The sequence below is a fragment of the Poecilia reticulata genome, linkage group LG22 (assembly GCF_000633615.1).
Source record: "Poecilia reticulata strain Guanapo linkage group LG22, Guppy_female_1.0+MT, whole genome shotgun sequence".
Lineage (NCBI taxonomy): Eukaryota > Metazoa > Chordata > Actinopteri > Cyprinodontiformes > Poeciliidae > Poecilia > Poecilia reticulata.
Window position 1 is genome coordinate 21,115,779 of NC_024352.1, and position 26,589 is coordinate 21,142,367.

Genomic DNA, 26,589 nt, shown 5'->3' on the forward strand with positions numbered 1-26,589 from the left:
GAGGAAGTGGAGTACTTTAGCAGCAGCAGCCTGGATGTTTAAAGTCCGGGTGTTCCTGAACGCCTCACGGAGGCGGAAGAGAACAGTGCTCCAGGACATCACGTTCATACATCACATCCATTCCACTGGCTTATCTTACGTCTCTGTGATCTGAGTGGATTCATAGAATTTACGTGATTTAATTTAGGTTCCTAAACGCAGCTTTACTTGAAGACAAAAACGTCCATTAGGGGGCGACAACACATCAAATTTCCGTTTATATCTCCATTCCGTCACCTTCCTAAAATAATGGTCATTTTTTGCCAAAAGGGATTTTGACGAAATAATAATAATAATAATAATAATAATAATAATAATAATAATAATAATAATAATAATAATAATAATAAAAAACACCTCTTTCTTGCCAAAAGATTACTAAGGCAAACATTTTAATTAAATTAAAAATAAATTAATGATCACTTTTGGCAAAAAAATGACTTGAGCCATTATTTTAGGAAGGTGACGATTTGTGTGAAGCCAGTTCTTTATTATACAGATCGTTTATTAAATTTCAAATCTTAAAATTTATACACATGCTTTATGTTTAAATAAGCTGTTTCAGTTTAACAAAAAGAAAATCAACTTTTATAAAGAGAGAATGGATTTTCCTGAATACATTGTTCTCTATTATAAGAGATTAACATATTTTATAGCTTGTAACATGATAATAAAAAATAACACTAAACAACAAGCACTTCCTTTGAGATGTTAGTTTTTATTCTTATGCATAAAATACACAGAAAACCTGCTGATGTGTGCCTTTTTTTATTACTTTGGAATAAAGTTTTGGAAATAATTAACCTTTCAGTTGTATCCAGATTTAGTGAAGTGTGCCAGTGTGTATCAAAAAACAAAGATGTGATTTATTACCCATCAAAAGTCAGCTGTGATTTTTCTCTTCCAGCTCAGGAACATTTTTATTCAACATTCAGTTTATTATGACAGTGAGTCATAAAGAAACAGGATACATTTTTTTTCATTTGTACAGTTTAAGATCAGAAATAAACAGAAATTAGGCCAAGAACAGGCACATTTATACAACACTGATTATTTAAATTTACAATTTTAAAATTCTTCAATTACTTATTATATGTAAAACCATCATCTTTGAATATTTTGTTCATTATACTAACTGATTATAAAACATAATTAAACTTGTTTGATAATTAATCAGACATAAATACGCATTAATAATGGTTCTGTTATTGCACATCCCTTTTAGAATCACGAACATAATGAAGTGCTTTAACAAACAAATAATTATAACAGACACTGTTTTCACTGTTGGGTGGATTGGTTAGTTATTTTAGTTTTATTCTAAATATTTTAACTTGTTTGATGTGATGAAAGACTTAAAAGTGCAGTATGTAACTTTTTTATATATATATTTTTTTCTTGACAGTCACTATGGTGTGACAGTTTGATTTGAGACAGATAATCTGTGGAAAAGAAATCAAGCTTCTCTTTCTCCCAGTGTAAACTAGAAACAACCAATCAGAGTCAGGAGGCGGGGCTTACCGCTGTCAATCACCATCTGCAGCAAGCACAACCTGTTGTGAATGCTGAGGCTAGTTATCATAGCCACCGATGACTGACGTAATAAGTTGTTTCTCCACGAGGAGTACATGAGAGTGATTGACAGCGCTAAAATCCTCCTCCTGGCTCTGATTGGTTGTTTTCGTTGGCAGCGGTGCATTTCTTCAGACAGCAGTAGCAGCTCAGGGAGGATCAGGAGGAGATTGGTCTTTTCACAGATTATCTGTTTTATATTACACATCATCTTTAAGAAATATGTAAAAAAATAAAATAAAATAAAGACATTTGTATATAAAAGTTACGTACTGCAGCTTTAACTGGTCTCAGATAATATCAGATGTGATGGGAATGTTTCAGCTCTTCCTGGGTTCGTTCGAAGGTGAAATGTGAAGAAATTTAGTTACATTAAAATGGCCCAGAATGTTTTTTTTGTTTTTTTTAGAAACAAACAAAATGGAGTTTTTATTTTCTCCATTGAAATGTTTTGCCTTTCAAGCAAAACCATTTCTTCAGGGTGAAACCATGGACACACCGGTGAGCTGGTTCTGAAGAACACTATGTTCCAGTCCCAGTAAGATTCCGGATGGTTACAAACTGGTTCTGCTCCAGCCCAGTCCCAGTAAGATGCTGGTGGTTACCAACTGGTACTGGTCCAGTCCAGTCCCAGTAAGATGCTGGTGGTTACCAACTGGTTCGGTTCCAGTGAATCCGTCCTGGTTATGAACTGTTTCTACTTCAGCTCCTGTCTCAGCGAGTCAGTTACTGGTTGTTAGTCAAGACACTGGTTCCACCTCAGTCCCAGTTAACCCAGTTACTACCTGTCCTGGTACTGGCTGATGGTCGATCTTTGTCTTTTTTTGTCTTTGGCCCCTTTTTTCTCAAAGACCTCTCCGGATCGCAGCGCGGACACCAGGTCATCGAACTCTCCTCCTTCCTCCTTCTCGACTGACGTGGCCTTCCTCATCCTCTGCTCCCGTTCCTTCTTCTTCTGCAGGGACAAACACAAAGAGCCGGACTCTGGTGAGGTCATGAAGCTGCTGAAGAACCTCAGGCAGGATCTCCACTAACCTGAGCCTCCGCCAGGGCCCGTTTCTCCTCCTCCTCCTGCCGCCGGGCCATGTCCTCGTTATCCTGCCGGGCTTCAGAGTACGCCAACAGGAAAGTGTTGAAGATCCCAAAGAAGTCGTCCGGCTGCTGTTTGGACGGATCCTCTCCAAAGTGCGTCAGCGCTTTTACAAACTTCAGCAGGAAAACAACAATCCAAGAGTTAGTTGACAGCATGCTAACTTCCTGAAGTTCAGAGCTCTGCTGTTTTCAATGTTACATTTATTTAAAAACAGGGTTGAAACTGCACTAAATTGCTGCACAGACACATGAAAAATATGAAATCAGAATAAAACAAAACTAAAACATCACAATAAGTTTTAAGACTGTGAGCAGATCTAATTTGAAAGGCTAACTTATTCCAAATATTAAGAGCAACAACAGAGAAAGCATAATCTCCATTGCTCTTAAGTCGAGTCTGAGGGACATTTAATACAGATTATTTTATCTCAAAGTTCTGGAAACAATTGTTAGATAAGAAATCACCAACTCACTTAAAACTTTCTTTATAAGCTTTTAAAAGAATCTTAAAGGCTATCCAACAGGAAGCCAGTGTAAATAATCCAATCATGATGTAATAAAGGCAAACAAAAATAAGATTAAACTTCAGAACTGAACTAACTTATCAAAAATAACTTTTGAAAGAAATATTCAGGTTGTAATAAAGTCTGGATCACAAACTGTAAAAGGTGAAGGAAACTGAACTAATGCAACAACATGAGGAACCTGCAGCACAATATTTGACAATAACTCACCAGATCTTTGGCTTCTTGCAAAGAATCTTCTACGTCTGAGAAGTTGAGGGAAGCCATGGTGATGAACTGACTGACCACAGACACAAACTTATCCACTGGACGCTGGGAAGACTGTTTCTGCTGGTACTGCAGCTCCTGCACACAAACATGCATGTAAATATAAACCCTGCAAAGTTCAGCAGGTATTTCATGCTTCTGTTGGACTTACTGCTTCAATGCTCTTCAGACCAGAACGCAGAGTGTTTATTTCCTTCTCCAACTCCGTCATGCTGCAGTGACATTCAGGAAGGCGGTGATGTTAGTGATCACAGTTAAAGCAGGAACAAAAGGCGAATCTGGCTGTGTTTCCTATTTACTTGACTTTAGCAGCTTCTGGGACATTCTGCAGCTCTTTGCTGAAAGATGCGGCTGTAGGAAACTTTTTCTCCAGCACAGTGATCATGTAGTGCAGCAGAGTGATGTTTCTACAAACACAGCAACATCAGTCAGACCTTCACACCATCAAGCTGCAGGTCTGCAGGGATCTGAAGGAGTTTGAAACCTGTCAATGCTGGACTTGGTGTCAACCATCTTGTTGAGGCTGGAAACTTTGAACCCATAGGCGTTTCCTCGTTGTCCTTTGTTCATGTAGTTCCCGAAAGCCAGAACCACCTGCAGGAGCTGACGGAGCGCCTGGCTCTGGATCACCTCAGAGGAGGCGAGCTTGAGAGCTGCAAGAGGAGAGAGGATGAGGAAGAGGACAGAGAGGAAGGAGCACTGACCTCTGAACTCCCACCTTCAATCTTAGGCTGGACTTCGGCCATTCGGTCATTGAACTTCTTCTTGAAGTGAAGAGCCTGGAGTCTCTGCTGGTAGTGGTCGATTCTGGTTGAGCAGAAGAAAAGATTTAGATCCAACTAGTTCCCACAAAATAAGTGACATTTTCTTTCACAACACTGATGCCTTTGAGCAAGTTTAGCAAAAAAGATCTGATGGTAAGAATAACCCTGGATGGAGGGATGGATTAAAGTAATTCTTATTCATTTTTATTAGACATGTTGAGACTGGTTCACTTTTGAATCTGTCTTGTGTTATTTCTTAATATTTGCAGGTTTAAATTAGACCGGGAAACGCAGTGACAAGGAAGCTAGAGTAAATTAAATAAAATGCTAACTCCACACAGAAAACCCCCAGAAAGCTTAAAAAAGACCTATTATTCAAAATTCACATTTTGCACATTTTTGGATTTCTATTTGGGTCTCTACTTGTTCAGAAAGAGCTTTAAAAAACCACCAGATGTGTTTTGGCAGTAAGTTATTGTTTTTTGGTGTCTGTCCATGGAATGTGATGTAACAACTTTGAAACAGCTCAATTTCCAGTGTGTCGTTTCCTAGCAACCTCAACCAAACCCAGCCCGCTACCTAGCAACCCAAGTGGAGATCCAGCATATTTGGTCAGCTGGTTGTATGGTCTGTACAATGGCTGCTGGAAAATACAAGTGTTGTTGATTTACCATCCAGAAACCACTTTCTACTTTTTTTTTTTGGTTGTGCATGTGGCTCTACTTCTGCTTTTCAAAGCTGTATTTTCATGTGTTGAATATAAACGTTGCATTGGGTTGGCCGGCTCATTTGGATTTAAAGTGACAAGACCCCCTAAAGCAGCTAATTCTGGCAGGAGCTTAAAACAGGCAGAACTGATCAGACTAAAATCTCATTATCTATAATTTTGTAATGTAATGACCATGTTTTATGTAGCCTACAGACTTATCCTAAGCTGTTTAAGGAAGCATAATATGTCACCTTTAACCTTCTTGAAGCCCTCAGTTCCCTTTCTTCCACCTTCTTATGCCTCTATCATGGAGTTCATAGTTCCTTCGGACTACACACTGACTGTTCCTGCCCCAGAGTCAGTGAGCAAACTCACCCCCCGACCAGGTGCCGATGCTGATACACACCTGCTCATGTCAAACAGGAAGCGGTCGGCTTTGGCCATGCGCTCCAGCTCGTGTTTGTGTTCCTCTAAAAGGTCAATGTCACTCTTCTCAGGGACAAACTTCAACAGCTGAGACACACACAGGAAGAAAATCTCAGTTTAATTCATCGTCTGAGTCACTGAAAGTCAAAGACTCGAGCTTCGGTCTCTGAGGCGGCTGGTTTCATACCTGCTCCAACATGTCTTTGGGCAACTCCTGCTGATCATCCATGCTCATGACGGCCTGGCAGATCTCCTCGTTGGTCATCTTCAGCCTGTCACACACAAACGCAAACAATCAGGATCCAATACTGACCCAACCCCACAAGTAGCAGCTTATCAGACTGAACAACCATCAGGGGAACTGACCAAGACCCAAAAAGAGGATATGGGATGTTTCCACAAACCACAAACTGATCCTGACCAACCAACAGGACCTGAACTAGACCAGAACCAAAAGAAAGTTCTCAGACTGACCCCCCAAACTTAAAAGTTGACCCAGAAGTAGCATCTCGGACTGGCCAACATTCTCAAAAAGCAGACAAATAAGATCCTTACTCTGACCCAGAAACAGGAACTAAGACTGACCCAAAGTTGCCCAGACCCACAACCAGAAACCCATACTGACTTTGACAACAGGATGTTGCAATTCTGCGCTCGGCGCCCGTCGATCACTGACAACTCCTTGACTTTTTTAACAGACTCAGTGTCACCAGTTTCTTTCTGTAAAAACACACAAATAGCTCCGTCAGAGTCCAACCGCTCTGTTTAAAGAGACAAAGTCAGTTTATTATATGTTGTGTTACCGCTGATCGCTGGTAAGCTGAGAAACTCTTCTGAAACTCCTGCAGATCCAGAACTTTGAACACATCTTTATCGTCGATTTCTTTCCAGATGGTTCCTGTTATCTTAGCCTGAAACAAACAAAAAATTACCTTAATAAATGCCATCACCATCAGTGTAGTTTAATTTTAAAACAATCTGAGCTCTTTGACATCAATGAAATCAGTGTAGATTTAGTGGCTCTTGTCACTTTAAATCCAAATAAGCTGCTGCTGGCCAAGCCCCCCAACTCAATGTTTACACTTGCGCTTGAAAATGGCTGCAAACATTTGGGCACCTATACAACCATACATCTTTGAAAAGCAGACATGGAGCCTCCTTCACTATTAACAAGGATGCAGTAAGGATAGTAAGACAACAACAAACACTGGTCTTTTCCAGCGGCCGTTGTACAGCAATAATACCAGCTGACCAAATGTGCTGGAGCTCAGCTTACAGTTTCTGTCAATAATGACTCAACATTCGACAGGTTTTTGATCAAAAAACATTAACCTATTACCACAAATATGTCCGAGTGTTTTTTTTAAGTACTTGGGCTGTTTCTAGAAGAAAACATGCAAAATCTGAGTTCTGCATAATAGGTTCCCCTTCCAGGGTCGTATCTGGATGTACATGGATAACACATCACTTCTGAGCTGGGAATGCTTTGGGATCACCAAGAAGGAACTGGAGGAATTTGCTGGGATTCCCTCTTGGATAAACTAACTCCCCATCCCAATCTTGGATAAATGAAAACAATGGATGGATGATTTATCCATCCACAGTTGAGTTTGAAGAGGAGCTGAACCCGTAAAAACGTCAGCGCCTTATTTGGTCTGAAAAGTAAAATCTGCCGCTGCTTCGCGCAATGAACTCAGCAAGAAATAAATCCAGAAGTTAAATTTACCTCCGGTAATTTGCTCCAGTTGAAGGACTTCAGTGGGCTGGACGGTTGAGGGATGTTCTTCTTCTTCTCTGTCATCCCTAAAGTAAGTCCTGGTGCAGGAGGAGGAGGAGGAGCTGGAGGTGGAGGCACTCCAGGAGGAGGTGGAGGAGGAGCAGGACCAGGAGCAGTGGGGGTGGAAACAGGTGAAACGAAGCCACCAGGGGTGATTGGAGGTCCTCCTGGAATGCTTGAGCTCTGGAACGAGAGAAGAGTAAAGTCTCTTCAGAGCCACAAACAGAACAGGACATTCAGAGACTGAGACTTTAATCATGTGAGTTTAAAAGCTTACAGAGCTGAGCTGCTGCAGTCGAGTGTTCAGCTCCTCCACTTGTTGCTTTGTTCGTTTGTGCTCGTCGCTCTCTCGCTCCAGCTTGGTTTTCACCTTTTTCAGCATCTCAAACAACTCCTCTCTTTCGCTGTTCTTGATTTCACACTCCCTCTCTTTCTTCTCAAGGCTTTGCTGCAGCTTCTGATGCTCTGAGAAGGAGACGCATTGTTTACTTTTCTGACATCTACAGACTCGCAGGTTAAATGTGGACTTGGAGAAATGTTTGTTTTACCTTTTCGCATTTCATCTGCTTCTTCTTTCCACCGTTTCATCTCGTTTTCCTTCATCAGCCTGTTAAGGCGCAAAAAGACAACTTCAAGTTATTAATTCACCTGTGATGTAATTTTCGTATTTCGCAGAAAGTCATCAGTATAAACTCTGTAGACAATGCACAACAGCATATTAGGGCATAAAAAGATGAGTAAATTCCACCAAAACTGAAATTTTTTTACGTTTATCTTACAAATTTCCTTGAAAAAACAAGATCTAAAGTCCAAAATGTGCAAGAAAAAAAAAATTAAGAAAATTTTAGATTAATGTCAGAAATTTGCTGGAAAACTGGAAATTTTTGAGTCTCAGAAGTCAAAAATTTGCACAAAAAAACTAAGAAATTTTGAGATTAATCTCAAAGATTCCCTAGAAGACACTTCTAAGATTTCTGAGTTTCAAATATTTTTAAATAAAATTTTCAAAAATCAAAAATCTTCGACTTTTGAAACTTGGAAAATTTCAAGTTTTTCCTAAAAAACTTCTGAGGTTGATCTAAAATTTGGACCTGAAAATTCAAACCTAAAGTTCTTAGTTTTCCAACATTCTCTGTTGTGTTTTCGACTTTTCTCCTGCTCGAATGTCTGAACTCACATGCTCAGAACATTCTTCATGTTGAAATCCCCCAGCGGTGCCACATCTGGATCTTCGCCTTTATCCGACTGCAGAACCATCTGCTGAATGATCCGGTCCAACAGCACCCAGTACTGAACCGACATCCTGCTGTTATTATCTGCATACAGAACCGAGTAAATATGTTAAAATTTATGTTGCTGTTAGCGGAGGAGATGCAACAATATAACAATGTAAGAGTTTTACATGGCATGATGAGGCAGTGCTGCAGAGCAGACAGTAAATGAGGGTAAGCTTCAGTGTGGCTCAGTTTGCTCTTGATCACGTCAAACATCTGGCTCGCACTCTTAGTGTCGATGTGGGTCTGAGGAGCAGCAGAGAACATCAAGGTATCAACAGTTTCCAATCTGAACCGTCTAAATGTGGGAGTTACTTACAGTTTTAAAGCGTTTAGCAATCTCAGCTTCATCTTCAATCCTGGACTCCTCAAAAAAGTTCATGTGCCTGAAAAGAAGCAGGTTAAGTCCAAAGACTCAGTCTGACTCAGTCTGCAGGGCAAACACCTGACCTACTTGTCCAGGGTGCTGTTCTCCCGGGACCGGAGCTTATCCAGGATCGGTTGGATGCCCAACATCAGGAACTCGTAGCGCAGATGAATCCGGAAGTTCAGATTGTTCTGAGATCAGATTTAACAGAAGACATGAAGGAGACGAACCGATCAAAGAAGAGAGAAAGAAAAACTTTGTTTACCTCTCCTGCTCCCTGAGTGAGAACTGCATTGATGAAGGACATGATGGCCGTCTTCAGGCTGACGTCGTCCCTGTGGCGCCATGTGGACCGGTCCAAGTCGATCATCAGGTTCTGCACACAGGAAACATATTAAAGGTGACCCAATATATCTCCGTGAAAAGGTCAGAATAGATCTATGGGTGTTGCAAAACATGTTCATTAATTTTTTTGCACAAAATCATTCTTAGATCATGAAATAATTTAGTTTGGTTGGTTCCGCCTCCCGTCAAAATGAGCTGTTGTCACTTTAAATCCACATGAGCTGCTGCTGGCCAGGCCCCCAGCTCAATGTTTACACTCATACATAAAAATGGCTGCAAACACATGCACAATTATACAACCATACAGCTTTGAAAAGCAGACGTTGAGCCTGCTGCGCAACCAACAAGAATACAACAAGTAGTTTCTGGACTGTAATAAAACACAAGTGGCATTAACTATCTCACTCACTCTCTGGTTACCTAGCAACTCACCCACTCTCTAGTTGCCTAGCAACAATCCGTAGAGTAACTTGCACAGTTATGTGCCTCATAACTGCTTAAGAATAAAAAACAAGGGCATGGAAGGGAAACTATGGACTAAGAAAGGTTAAACCACCCGATATTTAAAACAAAAAATGTATCAATAATTTTAATATTGATTGATATGAAACGTTTATATATTTTATACCTGCTTTGAGTTGGCCTTTCACATAAAATCCCAATAAAATACACTGATGTTTGTGTATGTAAATACTTTTGTATGAAGTGTTTGCTTGGTTTGTTTGAAAGAGTCCTTTGGGTTAAGTGAGTGTTTTTATTCAGAATGTTTTGTAAATCCAAAATTATGCTCTTTGGGTCTCAGTTGGTCTCTGAAATGGATTGAGTGTTTGCGCGTTTCAACATATCCAGGATACCCCGCCTCCCGTTCAGTGACCTTTAGAGATAGGCACCAACATTATCACAACTGCATGTTTTCCCTTTAAAGTTAACCATTCACTTCCTGTAACTTCATTTTGCAGTTTAAATTTGCTGTTAGTCAGTTCTCTGCAGATTAATTAACACTCTTTGTCTTTGTTAGCATTAAAATCTGTATGTTTTTGCTCAATTTAATAATTAGTGAATAAACATAAGGTTTATCAATAAGTTTAATTGTTGATTCCATTGGTCACCAGCTCCAATTGTAACTTGAAGTGTAATTTGTAATCCTGAGGAAACTTTTTTTGGTGTTTTATGAACTTCTGAGTAACTTATTCATGACGTGACTCAGAAATCTAATCCTCTTAGCCGCTGTTCAAAAGCCAAGACAACATATCACTCAGGTCTACATCCCACAGAGAAATATTTAGGAAGTTCATACCAACTGGAACAACGGTTAAAAAAACACTTTGTAAATAAGGAGAATCAGATACTGAACTCTCCTGGAATCTGCTGCTTTTTTCAAACGAGACAAAAAGATTGAGGTTTTCAGAAACAACCATTTCAGATGGGTCATGCAATTTTAGGAGAGTTTAATGAGATAGACTTTGCCTTAAAAGTGAAAATGTGTCGTAATCTGATCCGAAACATGTCGAAATGAAGACAAAAACGGTTCACCACAAACTAAATCAACTCTGTCATTGCTCTGTCAGCACACAGACTCGTTTGCTGACAATCCAAGTTTTCAGGTTTAAAAATCAAAAGTGAGGTTTCCTTTTCCTTCTCTACCTTCTAGCAGGGGAGCATACCTTTATTTTCTAGTTGTATTTGCTCCATGCTCGCATCATTTGAATGCCTTTGGTTGAATTCCTGCATGTGCGACAGCAGACTGACCAAACAGAAACTGTTCATCCGGACTCTGAACTTTCAGCTGCATATTGTAGAAATATTTTTGTAGATCTGACTTTCATATCTGGTTCCCACAGATACACAGAAGTCTCTCAAACTGATAACTTCCCATAAGCTAACAGAGCTTTGGTTTATGTATAGTTTCTGGTTAAAATCCAGAAGGAAAAGCAGACCTGGAAGCGAGTCCTCTCTGAGGCAAACGTCTGGTAGTGGACCATGGCCTCCAGGACCTTCTTATGGCCTCCTGGAACCAAACACACAGCGCCAAGGATCTCCAAAACAGCCACCTGAGGAAACAGAGAAAAACAGCAGGCAGGAGATCAGTTTTTTAAAGGTCATTATGCTTCCTTGAACAGGTTAGGACAAGTCTATGGGCTTCACCAAACATTTTCATTACATTTTTTGCTGACCAAATGTGCTGGACCTCCACTTGCGTTGCTAGGTGATTGATGGAACTCCAGTTGGGTTGCCAGGTAACGGGTTTTGCTTCCCTGGGGTTGCTACGTGAGCAATCCCAGGAAAGGTTTTTTGAAATGCCTCATTGTCCAGACACCAAATAACTTTAACTTAATGCCTAAAAAAACATCTGGGTATTTGTTTAAACATTTGAGGTTTTTTTTAGAAGCAGTAGAAACTCAAACAGAAGTACAAAAATGTGTCAAATGCATCATAGCTCCCCATTTGTGTGCATGTTTTTCTCATTTCCCCTCCAGCTGGCCTGATGAAGTGAAACTTGCATCTGACTCATGTTTATACTGGCAAATCAATTCTAAGAACAAACTCTGACTGCATAGCCGAAATTCCCACGGAGGTTTTGGGTCTGGGAATCTATCAGAGTCAGGATTTTACAGGTTTGGTCTGTTTGATGTTTAGGTGAGGAAGGGAGGGGCCAGATGCTTAGTGCGTAAATATTCAATGAACAACAGAAAATTACAAGGTTAAAACGTCTACACGCCTACAGAAGCAGCTATGGGGTAGATTTACATCACCCTATCCAACATGTCTTTAGGTGTTTGTGAATTTATTTCAGAAAATCAGACATTCTGAACATGTCGCAAGGTTCTTGGTGAACAGGAAATGTGCAATTGGGTGTAGCGCAGCGTTATACAGGTAAAACAGGAAGTTCCTTACCTGCCCATCTTCTGTCTGATATGGCGTAATCAGAACAACAGCTGGGAGAAAAGACTGAGGGAACTGAACACTTAACACTAATTATGTCTATTACGTCAATGAGGCAATCACACTGACAAAATAATGTGCTGAAAAAATGTTGAACCACACGAGGCACTCTGATCTCTAACAGGGTTGGAACTAACGATTACTTCAGGAACCAATTAATCTATTTCTTCTGACGATTAATGAAATTAAATTAGATTTTTCATTCATCCACTAATGCCTTTTTTATGCAATATTAGAAATATATTAAAAGAAGCAAATAAACAGTTTTTTTTTCTTAAATAAGAAAAGCATTTTATTGCCTAAATAGCTTTAGTATTTGAACAAGGTGAAGCTAAAACTATACCACTTGAGGGGTTTTGGCTAAAACATATTTACAAACAAAGCTGTTTTTATCCTAAATGCAAATTGTATCTATTTTTGTAAAGCTTTGCCTTAATTACTGCTCTACATATGTTGTTTTTGTTTACTAAATGGCCTTTTTAAAATCTGTATACTGCACGATTAATCAATCACTAAATTAGTTGATGATTATTTCGATAATTGATTAATCACGATTAATTGTTTCATCCCTAATTTCTAATCTTTTCAGCATGTTTATGTTTCAAAGGCTGTAAAGGCAGCATCCACACACCTTGGTTTTGATGTTTTCTGCAGCTAGGCTTTGAGCGACGATGTTGATGCTCTCTGGGTGTTCCAGGACATGGGTTCTGCCCTCAGAGCCATTCATCAGGGCCTTGATGCAGCCGATCAGAGACGTGTGGATCTGGGATTCAGCCGTTTCATAGTCCATGGACTTGAGAAAGTTAAGGATGCAGGAGAGGCCATCCTGGTCAAGGAAGCCGGTCACAAAACTGCATAAGGTCAGTGAAGTTAGTTAATTTGAAATTCTCTGGTGGTCGGAGAGACGTTAATTTCTTTGAGTGAGAAGGTGAACCTTATTGGCTGAGTCCGCAGCGCTGTTTTCAGACCATTAACCTGTTTTAGCCTGACTTGCTCTTCTTCTTCCGATGCCAGCACAGGCTTTATCTGAGAAAACAGGACTCACATCAACACAACACCTCAAACAGTTAAGCTAAGTTAGTTTAGCATCCTTTTGGTGGTGGATGGTGGGAAAAAAGTTCAGAAATAACTCACGACGGCCATGGAGTTGAGCTGGTCTATGTAATACTGAGGCCAGCTGGTTGCTCCTCTTTCCACAGCTGCATCCTGAAAACACACACAGTATAAAACCACCACACAGTCATCAGCATACACTCTAACGATGCATTCAAGTTGTAGTTGGAGCTGGGAAATTCCGACTTCCCAGTCAGAAAAAATCAACTGGAACACCCTTCAAAGCCAGGGTTCCAGTTACTGGCAAGCCAAGTAACTGGAATACAACATAACACTGGATTATATTAGTTCCCACACTAAATGGTGCCATTTTTAACCAGGCTGTAAATATTTCTTTCCTTTAGGCTTGAATTTACTTCTGCTAAAATATTTAAATCCATACATCATTTGCATGTTTGTAAAGTTTGGTTTTTCTTGGCGCAGTTCTTGTATCCAGAGAGGAATGACAGATAAAATTTCAATTAATTAAAAAAATATGTTTATATTTAATGTAGATTTTTTTTGCAACATCAGATCCCTAAATTTATTTAATTCTTTTAATAAGTGCCGGTGAAGATTATAAAAAGCGTTTAAATTGGAGAAGACCAAAACCTACAAATAACTGGGTAGTGGTCATGATGGAGTGCATCCAGTTGTTAAAAGGATTTGTCTGATATTTCTTGTTGGATTGATCAATAATCAGAAAAATGTAAGAAATTCAGCAAAAATCTGAAATGGAAAACTCAGATGTGCACAAGTTGGAAAAGTCTTTTTGATTATTTTCTAAAAATGACAGATTTCAAGATAATCAGTTCAAACAGCTAATACTGTCACAATCCTTGAGCATTTGATTTTCATATATGTTTGTGTTTTTACCACTTATTGGAGTGTTTTACCTATCCATTAGGTTATCCATTAGGTTACCAGGCTATTGCCATGTAAGTTAATTTCTTTGAGTTTAATTTCTGAGTTTAATCTTGTTTTTTGTTCTTTGTGCAGCTGGATTTATTTTTTTAGATCTGTGTTTATCTTTTCATCTTGGTTTGTGGGTTAGTTGAATCTTAGTTCAGCTCCAATGTGCTATTTAGTCTCTCCCTCAGTTTCCATGTCTACATTCTGCCACCAACTCTAAAATCAACACCATCAGCTGTCAAACAAGTGGTGGCAGCATGGTGCTGTGGGCTTGTTTCACTTCCAATGGTACTGGTGCCCTGCATGGGGTTCACCTCAAAATGTCACTTCAGAATCAACACCAGGATTACTAAAATCAGAAAACAACTGAACTGTGGAAGGAAACATTTGAAATTTTATTGCACTTTCTTTTCAACAAAAAAATTAAGATGTTGCTTTGAATAGAAGAAACTATATTTCTAAAGTGAAGAGTTGGAAATTTGAAAATTTTTGCCAAACAGTTTGTTTTTGTCACTTCTTATGTCTTAGTTTAATGCAGGAAAATGTTGGACAGATTTCAGCTGCATTGGATTTCCAATAAAGTCACTTACGTTTTTATTGAAACAGTAAATCTCCCACTTCTTTTTTGTTGGCAAAGCAAACATGGCTGCTTTCTTCTGCTCTGAGAGCCCCAGTTCATTCTGCAGAGGAAACAGAAAGATTGGGATTAATGTCTGGAGCTGTAATCAGATTTCTGACAGATACTGTGCTCCAGAACGCACCACCAGTTCAGTAAACCGGGAGTCCACCTCCTGGGGGGGAGGCATGGGCTCCAAGACCTGCATCGGCATGGCATTTTCAGGGGACGTTGGTTGTTGGTCATGTCCTCTGTAGCACCATGGAAACAGAGTGGCGAAGCTCCACCACTGTTGCGGTTTCTCCTCAGACGTCATGGTTGCAACATGTCTAGACTAGAGAGAAAGAAACACAAAGACAACATCAAGGCCTGGTCTCAACCTGACCCTGCCATGGTCTCAGTTGGACAAGTTCTGGTTTTAACGACTCGTTCTGCTGACCTCAGCCCGACTCTGGTTAGCTTGGTCTCTGGTTTACCAATTAGACTGTAAACTCAGGTCAATTGGGGACCAAAGTTGTAACATTTGTTACATTTTAGTTGGTGCGGTTCGATTTCACACTGCACTGTCAAACTAACAACCTGTTCCCTTCCTCGCCTGTGGGGGCGCTGCACCAAGCCCACTAAAGGAAACAACACAAAAGCCCCAGAAGAAGATACCAGTGCAACTTCCTTTTTTAAAAAAAGGTAAACAAAAATGGAGCACCATTAGATTTTAGAGGTTGAAGGATTTCTCTTTTTGTTAAAAGACCACAAGCCATTTCTCCCACTTGCGCGTTTGTTTTGGTTGTATTTACCCAGAATGCCCTGCACGTTAGTCCACTTCTTGCTTTTGGAGCGGTTTCTGGTTGTCTTGGTGTTCATATATGCATTTGAACCACACCAGAGTTCACTTTAATCAAACTGAGACCTAGGTTATTTCCTGAACTAGAGTTTGCTTTTTTTTGTCCACATCAGAGTTCGATTGCACGTTCACACTCCCCAAACGAACCGGACTCTGTATCAGTTGGGTTCAGTTTGACTCTGGTTGACCTGGTCTCTGATTTGCTAGTTTTCAGTTTGAGTTTTTGCTCATTTGGTCTCAGTTGGACTCTGTTTTGCTGGTCCAGTTCTGGTTTTCATGCTTTTTGATGGATCTGTTGTCAGTCTGACCACCAAATAGTTTCATCAGACTCTGAGTCGCCTGGTCTTGGTCTAGTTGTGTCTCCAGCTAATCCAAGTCTACTGATTATCTTTCTGGTTGAATCATAAATAATAATCACCCTGTAATCTCTCAGTAATGTTTGGATCATTGATAGTTTTCAGAACCAACTTTCACTCTGTTGTCTTCATGGACTTTCTGTCAACAGCGTCATCAGTTCCTCAGAGCTGTGATTAGAGTTGGGTTGTAACTAAACACAATTACTCAGTTATATTTACTTGAGTAACTGTTTTGGGAAAAATACTTTCAGAAGTATTTTTCACTTTCACTTGGGTAAATTTCTGGATGTTGTGCACAAATGAACAAGCTTGTTTTAACCAAAAACAGACACACACCCTCAGTTTTTGTTCATAAGTTTTAAAGTGAAAGAAATTGATTTGGATTTTTTTCTTTTGTTCGACTTTGTTACAAAAAAATTTTGGTCCTTAAAAAGCCAAAATTTTCACACAACTTTTTATTTTGTTCCATCTGATTATGTAATTTTAAAATATTAAATAATTGATATTTTGATCACTTAGTACTTGAGTCGCCTTTTTTCAAAGTAATTTCTTGGACAGCTAATTTTTACTTTTACTTTAATAAAAATAGTTTAAAGTAGTGTTACTATTACTTGAGTGCAATTTTTGGCTACTCTTTACTGAATTCATTAATTTAACAGGACTACACTCAGAGAAGTGGGTGAATTACTGTCATGTACTGATTTGGATCAACTAAATACCTTCAATGCATGAGTGAACATAGAAAAAAGAGGTATGTGAGTTGGATTTAATCAGCTTGTGTTTATCAGGACCTCACCTGCAGTTAAACTGGTGCTAAATACAATTAAAATCCATAAAGTGAATGAATTTAACTGATTAATTGGCTAAAAACTAAGTAAAGAGGCTGAACAATCTGCCTACTTTATCCAAACAACAAAACGGGTTTCAGATGGAGACCCTGAGAATCCAAAGTTCACAAACTTTGAAACTGTTGAGTTTCGCCTCGGTCATTGACCAATGTTTTTCAGACCAACACTCAATTTTCACGCTGTGTGAGCATTAATACATCTGCACTGTTTTTGATGCGTCACATTTGAATAAGTACTGCATTGGTTTATTGATGACATGAGATAAAAACCTCGGTTAAGGATGGCCTCTGTTTTTTATGGAGGGGATGATATGCGAGTCTCCTACCTGTGCGATACTCACTTATGTCACAGGGTATGAAGTCATTTTCCAGCTGTGACTGGTCCAGTTCAACCTGCCGTCTCCAAGCCAACATGCTGAAGAAAACCTTACATGTTCCAAAATATCTGGAAAAGTTTTAAAAAATGAATCTGAATCAGGTCTGTAAGGCTTTAACTCAGAGTTAAAGTTAAAATTGTTTCAATCCGCAGTTAAACCGACTTCACCGCTGAGCTGATTCATGCCGTTTGTCCAGTTTTACAGAAACCTGCAGAACTGCAGCACCGTCCTCAGTCACTTCATATTTACCTGGTGTCTCAGTTGCAGGCTGTACGTGTGACTCTGTGTGTGTATGACTCTGTGTGTGTGTGTGACTCTGTGTGTGTGTGTGTGTGTGTGTGCGTGCGTGCGTGTGCGAGAACCTGACTCAGAGCCACGGCGGGAGTTTGAAACACACGACTGCATTCCTGCAGCTGCAGTCACACCCAGCCTTGCCTCACCCCTGCAGAGGGCGGAGGGTGAGGCTCGATGTGCGGCAACGTCTCTCCACCTGATCCTGAAGATTTACCTACAAATCAGCATCTGAACTGAACATCCTTAACTACAGGTTGAGGTGAAACGTCACTCATAAGAACTCTTTAATCACAGCAGTAACTAAAACGTACCAAATTTTTTAAATTAAAACAAAAATCAGATCTCATGCTTCTAAAAATAGTTTTATAATGTGTGTGTTGTGTTATGAAGCTTGGTGACATTCCAACCACGGTAACCTGATCCTGCAGGAGGAAAAGTTGCTCTGCCTTCAGGAAGAAGGTCACACAAATTCACAGTTAAGAATCAGAGCAGAGCCAGTTTTTCCAGGATGAAAACATCAACCTTACACTGGTTCTGTACTGGGAGAGGCAGAGGTGACCAGTTCAACCAGCAGCTTTACAGCAGCTCAGCAAGCATCAAACTCCAGTCGACCTGTCTGGACTCATAAATTAAATCCTACACACAAAACTTACAAAAGAAAAATGGAACCATATTACGTAAAGTGAAAGATCCGTTGCTCTAACTACGTATTTTCAATAGGACAGATCAATCAATCAATCAATCAAATTTTATTTGTATAGCACATTTCAGCAGCAAGGCATTTCAAAGTGCTTTACATAATTAAAATAAAAACAGAAATAATCAGTGAGAAAAAGAGAGATTTAAAAATAATAAAAAAAATAAATAAATAAAAATAAAAACAAAAAAAATTACATCATTAAAACGTCGAAAAGAAAGAAGAAAAAATTAAAAACATTAAAGACATAAAAACAGACAGATATAGATTTTGCTACGGTATTGTGTACATTTTTCTGAAGTAAAATTACAAGTTTAAACTCACTTTGTAGAGCCGACCAGAATAAAATAAATATTGATGGAAGATTTGTGAAAGTCTGAGGTCATATTAAAAATGTTTGAGCTGCAAATGTTACATAACTGGCAAAAAAACCTAGTAATTTTTGACAAATATTGTAATATATTGTCATTAAAAACACGTAATTTTGTTTCTATAGTTTCTGAACTAATGACAAGAAAAATAAGTCTAAAGGTAAATTCTGGTACCCCAAGGCGTTCCCAGGCCAGCCGAGAGACATAGTCCCTCCAGCGTGTCCTGGGTCTTCCCAGAGGCCTCCTCCCGGTGGGACGTGCCCGGAACACCTCACCAGGGAGGCGTCCAGACCAGATGCCCGAGCCACCTCAACTGACTCCTCTCGACGTGGAGGAGCAGCGGCTCTACTCTGAGTCCCTCCCGGACTAATAATAATAATAATAATAATGATTTTGTACCTGACAGTTGTCCTGCTAGAGGTCAGTGTTGTGTTTGATAAAATCCTGAAGATTTTGGGACCAATGATGCCTTCACTGACCCTGGTAATATTCCTGAATGCCATAACATTTTGCCTGCACCCATCCCAGTTGTAGCAAAATTAAAGTAGGTGACTGTCAGCGCCATCTGCTGGAGAAGAGCTGCTACAAACCTTCAATGTTTGCAGAGAAACTGAGTCTGAGAAAATCTTTTAAAAATCTTTATTGGAAATCTTTTAAAGTCACAAATTCAATGACAAAAGTTTAGTTGTATGAGAGACAAAACAATGCATCATAAAAGTTAATCTTAGTTCATTTTTACTAAAATACTTTCAAATGGTTAAATACTGAATGTGCATCGTGTCAAAATGTTTTGAAATATTTAAAATTCATTGACTATGCAAAGTAACACTTGTTTCAGCTGAAATGTTGAGGGTAAAATCCCAAATATGAGAAACTTTCCAACATCAGAGAGGGAAAACTGGTAAAGGTGTTGATAAATGACTTATGAGATGATGAGATTTATGCTAAACAATGAGATTCCCTTGTTTATGGGCACTAAAGTCATTCAACGCAAAGTCAGATGTTTAGTTTTCTGAAGAAATAAGATGGAAAAAACTCAGCATGTTTGGCAAATTGGAGAGAAGAGCGATCCAGAGTGCTTTTCCAGATAAATCATTTACACAAATGTTCTTAAAATTGTTGTATAAAAGCTGCTTAAATAACTGCAAAAGATCAAAAGTCAAGTCATGAACGGCTCAGATTGTTCTTAAAGCTGCAGTATGTAACTCTTGTGAAAGAAATATGTTAACATATCTGTTTAAACAGTCAGCGTGTTGTGAAAGTTTGTTTCCAGACAGATAAAATGAAAATATTGATCTCTGCCTCCTCCCTGAACTACTAAAGAAATGCACCATCAAAAACAACCAATCAGTGCCAGGAGGCGGGTGTTAGCGCCGTCAATCAACCTCATGAACACGCTAATATTGGAAAAACAACTTACCATTAAAGGAAAACTGTTAATCTGTAGCCATGCTAATTAGGATTAGTATTTACTACAGAGGAGAAGCTGTATTTTAATAGAGAGCAAAGACGAGTGATTGACAGCGCTAAGATCCGCCTCCTGGCACTGATTGGTTGTTTCTAGTTAGCACTTAAGAGATGGTGGAGGAACTTGATTTTTTCAGATTATCTGTCTGTACTACACTGTAACAACATGGTAAAAGTTTCAACAACTTTTTAAAATCAATATTTCTTTGTTAATAAAATTTACATACAGTAAATTTAAGCCAGAATCTTTCCGACCCGGTCACAGGCTGGTATCAGCCGTCTTTGTCTTCACCTCCCCTGCAGCGTTGGGCAGCAGCGTTGTGTCGTGTCGGGCATCCCTGCAGAAGAACACGGTCGGGTTCTTGCAGGCCCACATGGCCACCTCTCCTCCTGCTGCGGCCACTCCCGTTTTTCCCGGACTGGAACTCGACAGCCGGCTGTTGTTGGGCCCGGCTCGGCTCACGTAGCGGTCCCTGATCCTCTCCGTCTGATTCAGCCGGACCTCTCGGTTCCGGCTCTGGCTGGACAGGTAGGCGGCAATGTTTCTGGTCCGGTAGCCCTCCTGTCGGCTGCGGCCCAACAACATGCGGATGTTGGGGTTCCTCAGGGCGTAGATCAGGGGGTTGATGGCGCCGTTGGCCCACGCCATCCACATGGCGACCGTGTCCATGGCCGGGTTGAACCTGTAGTTCCCGATGGCCATAACCAGGCCCATCAGGCAGTATGGTCCCCAGCAACAGATGATGAACACGATCATGATCAGAACCGTGGTGGCTGTTCTCATCTCGCTGTAGAAGCGCAGCAGGTAGGCGTAGGTGGTGACGGGCCGAACCCGGATCTCGGAGAGCCGAACTGTTTTACAGATGTTGTAGTGGCAGAAGCACATGAGGGAGAACGGCAGCAGGTAGCACACGACGATCAGGCAGATGCTGTACGCCGTCCCTACGCTGGAACCGCCAGGGTGGAAGACGTACATGCAGTGGTAGAACCCCCGCTTATGGACTCCTGATGTGGTTCTGACCAGCAGGTACTCGGGTAGCGAGAAAACCACCGCGGTCAGCCACACGGCCGCCAGCAGCTGGGTGGCTTTCCGACGCCCGATCTTCGCCTGAGGCTGCCGGACGATGGCGTAGTACCTGTCGAAGGAGATCAGCGTCATGGTGAGCGTAGAGATAATCCCGAAGCAGGTGTTGAAGAAGCCGTTGGCCACGCAGAAGGCATCGCCGAACATCCAGACGCCATCTTTGCTGAAGAGCATGATGAAGGAGAAGGGGAGGCAGAGCACGGCCGTCAGGAAATCCGACAGTGACAGCGACATGATGAAGGCGTTGGTCACCGTTCGCAGCCGTCTGTGTTTGATGATGACTACGACCACCGCCGAGTTACCCAGACTGGACAGGAGGAAGATGAAGAGCAGCACCAGAGCCTGAACAGCGACCGCCACGCCCTGAAGAGCCGAGTTCCCGCCAACCGCTGCGGCGCTCAGAAACACTGCGGTCGACGGCGGCTGGACCTCGCCGAAGTCGGTGCCCCTCTGCTCCCGGAAGGCCGAGAGGTTTCCAGACGTTCCGACGACAGCCTGCGTGGTGGCCGTCACCAGGGCGGTTACTATGGAAACGACCCTGGAGACACATCCATAAGAGATAGAGAAATTAATCAAATACTGATCTCTAACTTCCAGAGGTTGGCAAAGTTCCCAAAAACTTATCAAGTAAGAGTATAACTACTTCAACATATTGATTCACCACTGGATTTCTAAACATCAATAATCCCCCTAATATGACCATCTGAAAATGCTAAGTTATGCAAAGTTATTATTTGCATATTTATGTATTTATATTTTTCTGTGTTCTTTTTTTTTTCCTGTGTGCTCTGGTGGCCAAGTGATGACATTTCATTGTCCATTTCACTGTTGTGTTTTTGTGCAACGACAATAAAATAAGTCTAAAGTAATCGTCCAAGGAATTTCTGAACTTAAAGTTAAAAAATATTTGGTAAAACTACTACAAAACTGAGTAACTGATCAAATTAATCATTTGATATTTAAAAATTACATAATCAGATTTTAAGGACGAAATGACAATAATTCATGTAAGTAACAAAAAATAAAATCAGGCAAAAGAAAATTTTTCCAAATCAGTTTCTTTCAATAAACAACAAAAACTGCAGGTGTGTGTTTGTATCTGGTGGATTTTTCATTGTTTTTCCATTCAGTGGGTAGAAAATCCAGACATTTTTACTCAATAGTAGCAATACTTCATAATAAAAGTACTCAAGTAAAAAGTACTCTAAGTAAATTTTTTCCAAACAAAAGCTAAAGTAAATGTGATTGAGTAAATGCAACTAGTTACTACCCACCTCTGCTAACTTCACCATCCAATCAACTCAAATAACTGAGTCAAATTTACTGATTACTTGCGATCAACAGAAATTGATTCTATTAATCTCTGTTGCATCCTGAGTGAGTTTTATAAAGCTGCAACTAATGATTAGTTATCGATTAATCTATTATTCTGACGATTAATTGGATTTTTTTTAATTAGCACATTCCGCAAATTTTTTTATTTAAGCCTTTTTATGCAGTTTTAGAAATGCACTAAATTGTTGACTGAAAAAAGAAAATTGTATGCAAAATTTACAACTATGCATTACATTTGTTGGGTAGTAATGTTTGTGAAATATGAAAAAGTTATAGTTGTATAAAGACAATCTGGATTATGTGATTAAATTATGCAAAACCAGATTTAAAAGTCAGCTAGATGTTTTGTTGGATCACCTGGGTTCCACAGGTGAGGAGGTAATATTCGGACCCACAGAGTCGGCTGTGTAGTTGGTTCTGGACTGTAGAGCCATGCTAACAGGTAAATCCATTGGGTTTCTGCAGCCAAACTGGTTCCCATCAGCTCCCAGTTAGTTCTGCAGCTGCTGATCGATTATTGACATAGGTCCGGGCTCCACCATCATCATCCTCCTCCTGCTGACCTTCGTCTCCTGGCAGCAGCTTCCGGATGGAGAGGTCATGGACTGGAGCTGCGATCGATCCGCAGGAGTCCTCATAAAATATAGATGTTCCCACATTTAGAAGCAAATCACACAGAATCCCTCAGAACCGGTTTTCATTCAACTAATGGCTTCGTGTGGACCCGGTCCAGATGTGCTGGAGCATCTGCAGAGCAGCTCAAATATTTCAGCAGATGGTGCAGTCAGCTCAAAATGAATCAGAACAAAAACAAAAGAAGCAGATCTGGATCAGACCCATAAACCAGAGCTGAAATAAAGATCCTGGATCAGAACCTCAGACCTGCATGAGGCAGAGCACCGATCGATCCTGGACCGGAACCCCATCAGAACCGCACTCAGCTGTTAAAGCGACCCTCTGGGTTAGCATTTCTAATCACCTCCATCGATCCGCTCTCGATCACTTCCTGTGTCCGTCATCTCGCTCCGAGTAGAGCGCGCGCGGACCGGATATTACGCTGCGGGCTCCGTTGTGTTTGGATCAAAACGGCAGCTGTCTTCACGCTTTTTGGTAAAAATAAAACAAACAAATGAAAAAGTAAAAAAAAAAAACAAAGGACCTCCTGAGATTCGTCTGAAGCCGCGGTCCCCTCGAGAACGCGCTCCCGGCTTTGTGACGGTTGCCACGGTGACCGCTGATGATGCAGAGGCTCCGCAGCAAGTCAGATGGCTGCTGGTTCGTCCCCGGTGCTTACTGGTCCACAAACCAGTTCAGACTCAATCACGTGATGATATCGGTCACGTGACCCACGCTTCGTCGTGTAAAATTTTTATGAGGTCTGGCTCTTTGTGGTTTCCATGGTTACATCAGCTGTTGCCCCATCTGGTCCAGCAGGGGGCGTCTTCTGTAGGATTCTTAATGGTACCATTTGTGTTTTGGGTCTTGTTTTGCCCTTTACTCTTGTTACGACTGGCTCAATGTCATAACAAAAATGGGAGACCATGCAGGGGTTAAAGTGTAGAAAAATGAATATTTATTAACAAAAACAACAATGGATTGTGGATATCAGTATAAGTGGTGTGATGCAAATGCTTGGATGTGTTGTATGAGTGCATATGGAAGTGTTGAAGTGCCAAAACAAAGACAAACGCAAATGTGCAAAAAGGAGGGGAGAGGAGCCGAGGCCTGGCAACAGAACACCATAAGCGGCAGAGTGGACGCTGAAGGCGACCCAGAAGATGGAGACAGCCAGGTTTAAGTACTCTGCACTCCCAATCAACCTGATCAGCAGCACCTGTAAAGGGGAGGAGCACAAGGACAGACAAAAGCAACACCTGCAGCCCAGCCCTTAAGGCCCAGGGCCGTAACACTCTGATTATCTGTAAGGAATCCCGCTGCCTCTCATCTTTTCATTTATTTGTTGCCTTTTAATTCTTATTCATAAGTTAAAACTTTTGCCAAACATCTGTGAACCTTTATGTTGTTCGAGCAAGTTGACTTCATGACAGATACATTAGGTTCTCTGTATTTATTTTAACAAAAGAGGTAGTTAAGTTGGTAGTTAACATCAGTCCAGCTTTTACACCTACATTAAATAAAATGTATAGGGATACATTTCTGTCATCTTCGTCCTACAAAGCAGCAGAAATTGGCAGCAGTTAAAATTTGTGAAATTAATCATAGCCAACATGGGCAGCAAACATGCAACATGTCGGCAGTAAAAAACGTATACAAAACGCAGCAAAATTACTCATGATATACATTAAATTTGTATAAAATATATGTTAAAACATAATGCTTGTAAAGAAAACAGAACGGATGCTAAACATCACATTTACTAACGGCAACAGAAAACGGGGGAGATGTTAGTTACCGGTTACTATGGTAACCACCAACCCTCAAGGCTAAAGTAACAGCACTTAAAACACCAATGTCTGGATAAACAACTTCTTGACAAAGCAAAAATAAATTTGGAAAAACATCGCATCTGTAATATTGTTAAAATAAAACCATAATACACATCTGTTCATCAAAACCAGAGCGACGACTTTTTGCTTTTACACCCTCCATTAAGAGAAGCGCCTTTGCTTTTTGCTCCTTAAATTTTCACATGCGACTAGTTACGATTAACAAAATGACCTGGAGTAAAAAATAAAAAAAATTTTAAAAATCGTAAAAATCCAAGGCTCACATAAAAAGTGCGTCATAAATTAAATGCTTCTTTACTTTTCCTAAATTCCTGCAACATTAATATCTCACATCTTCTATAAACGCCGATCTATGTTTTCGCATCCACCTGAATAAAGTGTAGATGCGCCACTGCTGGAACCCAAAATAAATATAACTGTTAATCCCACCATCTGTATCCTAAATGATTATTGTATTTCTAATGAAATGTCTGTTCTACTCTCTGAATGATTTAAAAATTGATTAGCGCTTAACAGATATGCGGCGTCAAGTTTCGTCGCAGTTTTCACCAGATTTCCGATTGTAGCCTACTACCCCCCATCTTTGAGGAAACTGCAACCCTCTGCACGTCGAGTATAAATGCAGTCAAAAAAAACGCTATAATAAGTCAATCTTCAATCTGGGCTTTGTAGGGGTCAGAGTTCACTCAGCGAGAAGATGGACGGATAGCTGTCGATACTTTATTATAAGCACTTCTCATGGCTCCAAGATTTGGACTTGAAATGAAATTAATGTGAAAATAAAGTTGTCCATAACGTTAAACTTTGTCCACCAATGTTTGCCATATTAAATGTTTAACATTGAGGTTTATCCAGGTTATTTATAGCATTATCCAAAATATTAAACGTTTCCCCCAATTTTTTTCCTTTAATCTCCAATGCTTCACGATATCTTTAACATTGTTAGTTTATCATAAGATGTTTAACGATAAGGTGGCAGCCCATGGAGGGGAAAAAAAGTTTTATTACAAACTGGACAATGAGTGGAAAAATCTAACCCGTCTATACGAGTCATTTTTCTTTCCATAGACGCTACACTTGGTCTGGGGTTTTGATTGGCTGTGGTCTCTTCCTGGAGAAGTGCATTGGCTGACATGATGCTACCATCCCCTAATCGTTCTTCCTCTCCTGCTGTTAATTCATCACTTCCATGAACACAAAGTTCTCTTGATCAGGTGACCCGTTGTGTCTCTGCCGTCTTCCCTCAGCTCCCGTCAGTCGTGGTAAATGGCTACTGGTACTGAGCCTGGTTCTGGTTCTGCTGGAGGTTTCCTCCTGTTAGAAGGGAGTTCTTCTCCCCTGTCGCTTCATGCATGGTCTGTATGAGGGATCACTGTAAAGTCTGCAACTCAACACAAGCGATTTGCTGTTGCCCCCTGCTGGTCAGGAGGAGTGAATGTTGTTGGTCAATGACTCCATACAATCTGATGGGTTTGCTTTGGCACAAACATTTAAACTACTTTAATAACTAAGCTTATTGTACTGTTAAATAGCAATTAATATGTGGGTCAACTAAAATTGTTGTAAAGTGCATTGCAACAACATTTGTTGTAAATTTGCTTTATATAAAACTGAACACTTAAAACAACCAACTCAACTGTTTAAAACGCCGACCACAAACTCAAAACGCCAACAACCAACTCAAAACGCCAACAACCAACTCAAAACGCCAACAACCAACTCAAAACGCCAAC

The 26,589-nt window shown here is 40.4% G+C and overlaps 2 protein-coding genes across 5 annotated transcripts; both read right to left on the minus strand.

Annotated features, from left to right (window-relative positions):
* Positions 1 to 1,820: 1,820 nt before the first annotated feature.
* On the minus strand, positions 1,821 to 17,425 carry LOC103458952 (disheveled-associated activator of morphogenesis 1-like). Of its 3 annotated transcripts, XM_008400104.2 has the most exons (27): positions 17,390 to 17,425; positions 17,105 to 17,208; positions 14,865 to 15,053; positions 14,694 to 14,783; positions 13,234 to 13,305; positions 13,034 to 13,125; positions 12,731 to 12,950; positions 11,094 to 11,207; positions 9,077 to 9,187; positions 8,899 to 9,002; positions 8,764 to 8,830; positions 8,573 to 8,690; positions 8,348 to 8,486; positions 7,719 to 7,777; positions 7,448 to 7,635; positions 7,120 to 7,353; positions 6,197 to 6,304; positions 6,019 to 6,113; positions 5,581 to 5,665; positions 5,374 to 5,480; positions 4,213 to 4,301; positions 3,979 to 4,147; positions 3,794 to 3,901; positions 3,646 to 3,706; positions 3,438 to 3,572; positions 2,647 to 2,817; positions 1,821 to 2,566 (listed from the first exon to the last, which is right to left on the minus strand). In XM_008400104.2, the coding sequence occupies exons 3-27, from the start codon at positions 15,033 to 15,035 to the stop codon at positions 2,393 to 2,395; spliced, it is 3,081 nt and encodes a 1,026-aa protein (XP_008398326.1). In that variant the 5' UTR covers positions 15,036 to 15,053; positions 17,105 to 17,208; positions 17,390 to 17,425; the 3' UTR covers positions 1,821 to 2,392. The 3 variants fall into 3 exon arrangements, with proteins under 3 accessions (XP_008398326.1, XP_008398324.1, XP_008398325.1); XM_008400102.2 differs by lacking the exon at positions 17,390 to 17,425 and having other exon boundaries at positions 17,105 to 17,373; XM_008400103.2 differs by lacking the exon at positions 17,390 to 17,425 and having other exon boundaries at positions 17,090 to 17,373.
* Positions 17,426 to 19,126: 1,701 nt separating this feature from the next.
* Positions 19,127 to 23,736, minus strand: gpr135 (G protein-coupled receptor 135). 2 transcript variants are annotated; one of them, XM_008400101.2, is made up of 3 exons: positions 23,368 to 23,736; positions 22,746 to 23,021; positions 19,127 to 21,591 (listed from the first exon to the last, which is right to left on the minus strand). In XM_008400101.2, exons 2-3 carry the CDS (start codon positions 22,838 to 22,840, stop codon positions 20,229 to 20,231), a joined length of 1,458 nt encoding a protein of 485 aa, XP_008398323.1. In that variant the 5' UTR covers positions 22,841 to 23,021; positions 23,368 to 23,736; the 3' UTR covers positions 19,127 to 20,228. The 2 variants fall into 2 exon arrangements, with proteins under 2 accessions (XP_008398323.1, XP_017157865.1); XM_017302376.1 differs by having other exon boundaries at positions 23,271 to 23,736.
* Between the last annotated feature and the right edge of the window lie 2,853 nt (positions 23,737 to 26,589).

What these genes read in the sequence shown, in the direction of transcription:
- gpr135 (XM_008400101.2), bottom strand. Translation starts at nt 22,840, where the DNA reads ATGGATTTACCTGTTAGCATGGCTCTACAGTCCAGAACCAACTACACA. An exon ending in TCCTCACCTGTGGAACCCAG is followed by an intron (nt 21,592 to 22,745) that starts GTGATCCAACAA and finishes ATGTGTCTCCAG; the next exon opens with GGTCGTTTCCATAGTAACCG.
- LOC103458952 (XM_008400104.2), bottom strand. Translation starts at nt 15,035, where the DNA reads ATGACGTCTGAGGAGAAACCGCAACAGTGGTGGAGCTTCGCCACTCTG. An exon ending in CAGCTTACCAGCGATCAGCG is followed by an intron (nt 6,114 to 6,196) that starts GTAACACAACAT and finishes GTGTTTTTACAG; the next exon opens with AAAGAAACTGGTGACACTGA. An exon ending in CCAAAGACATGTTGGAGCAG is followed by an intron (nt 5,481 to 5,580) that starts GTATGAAACCAG and finishes TGTGTGTCTCAG; the next exon opens with CTGTTGAAGTTTGTCCCTGA.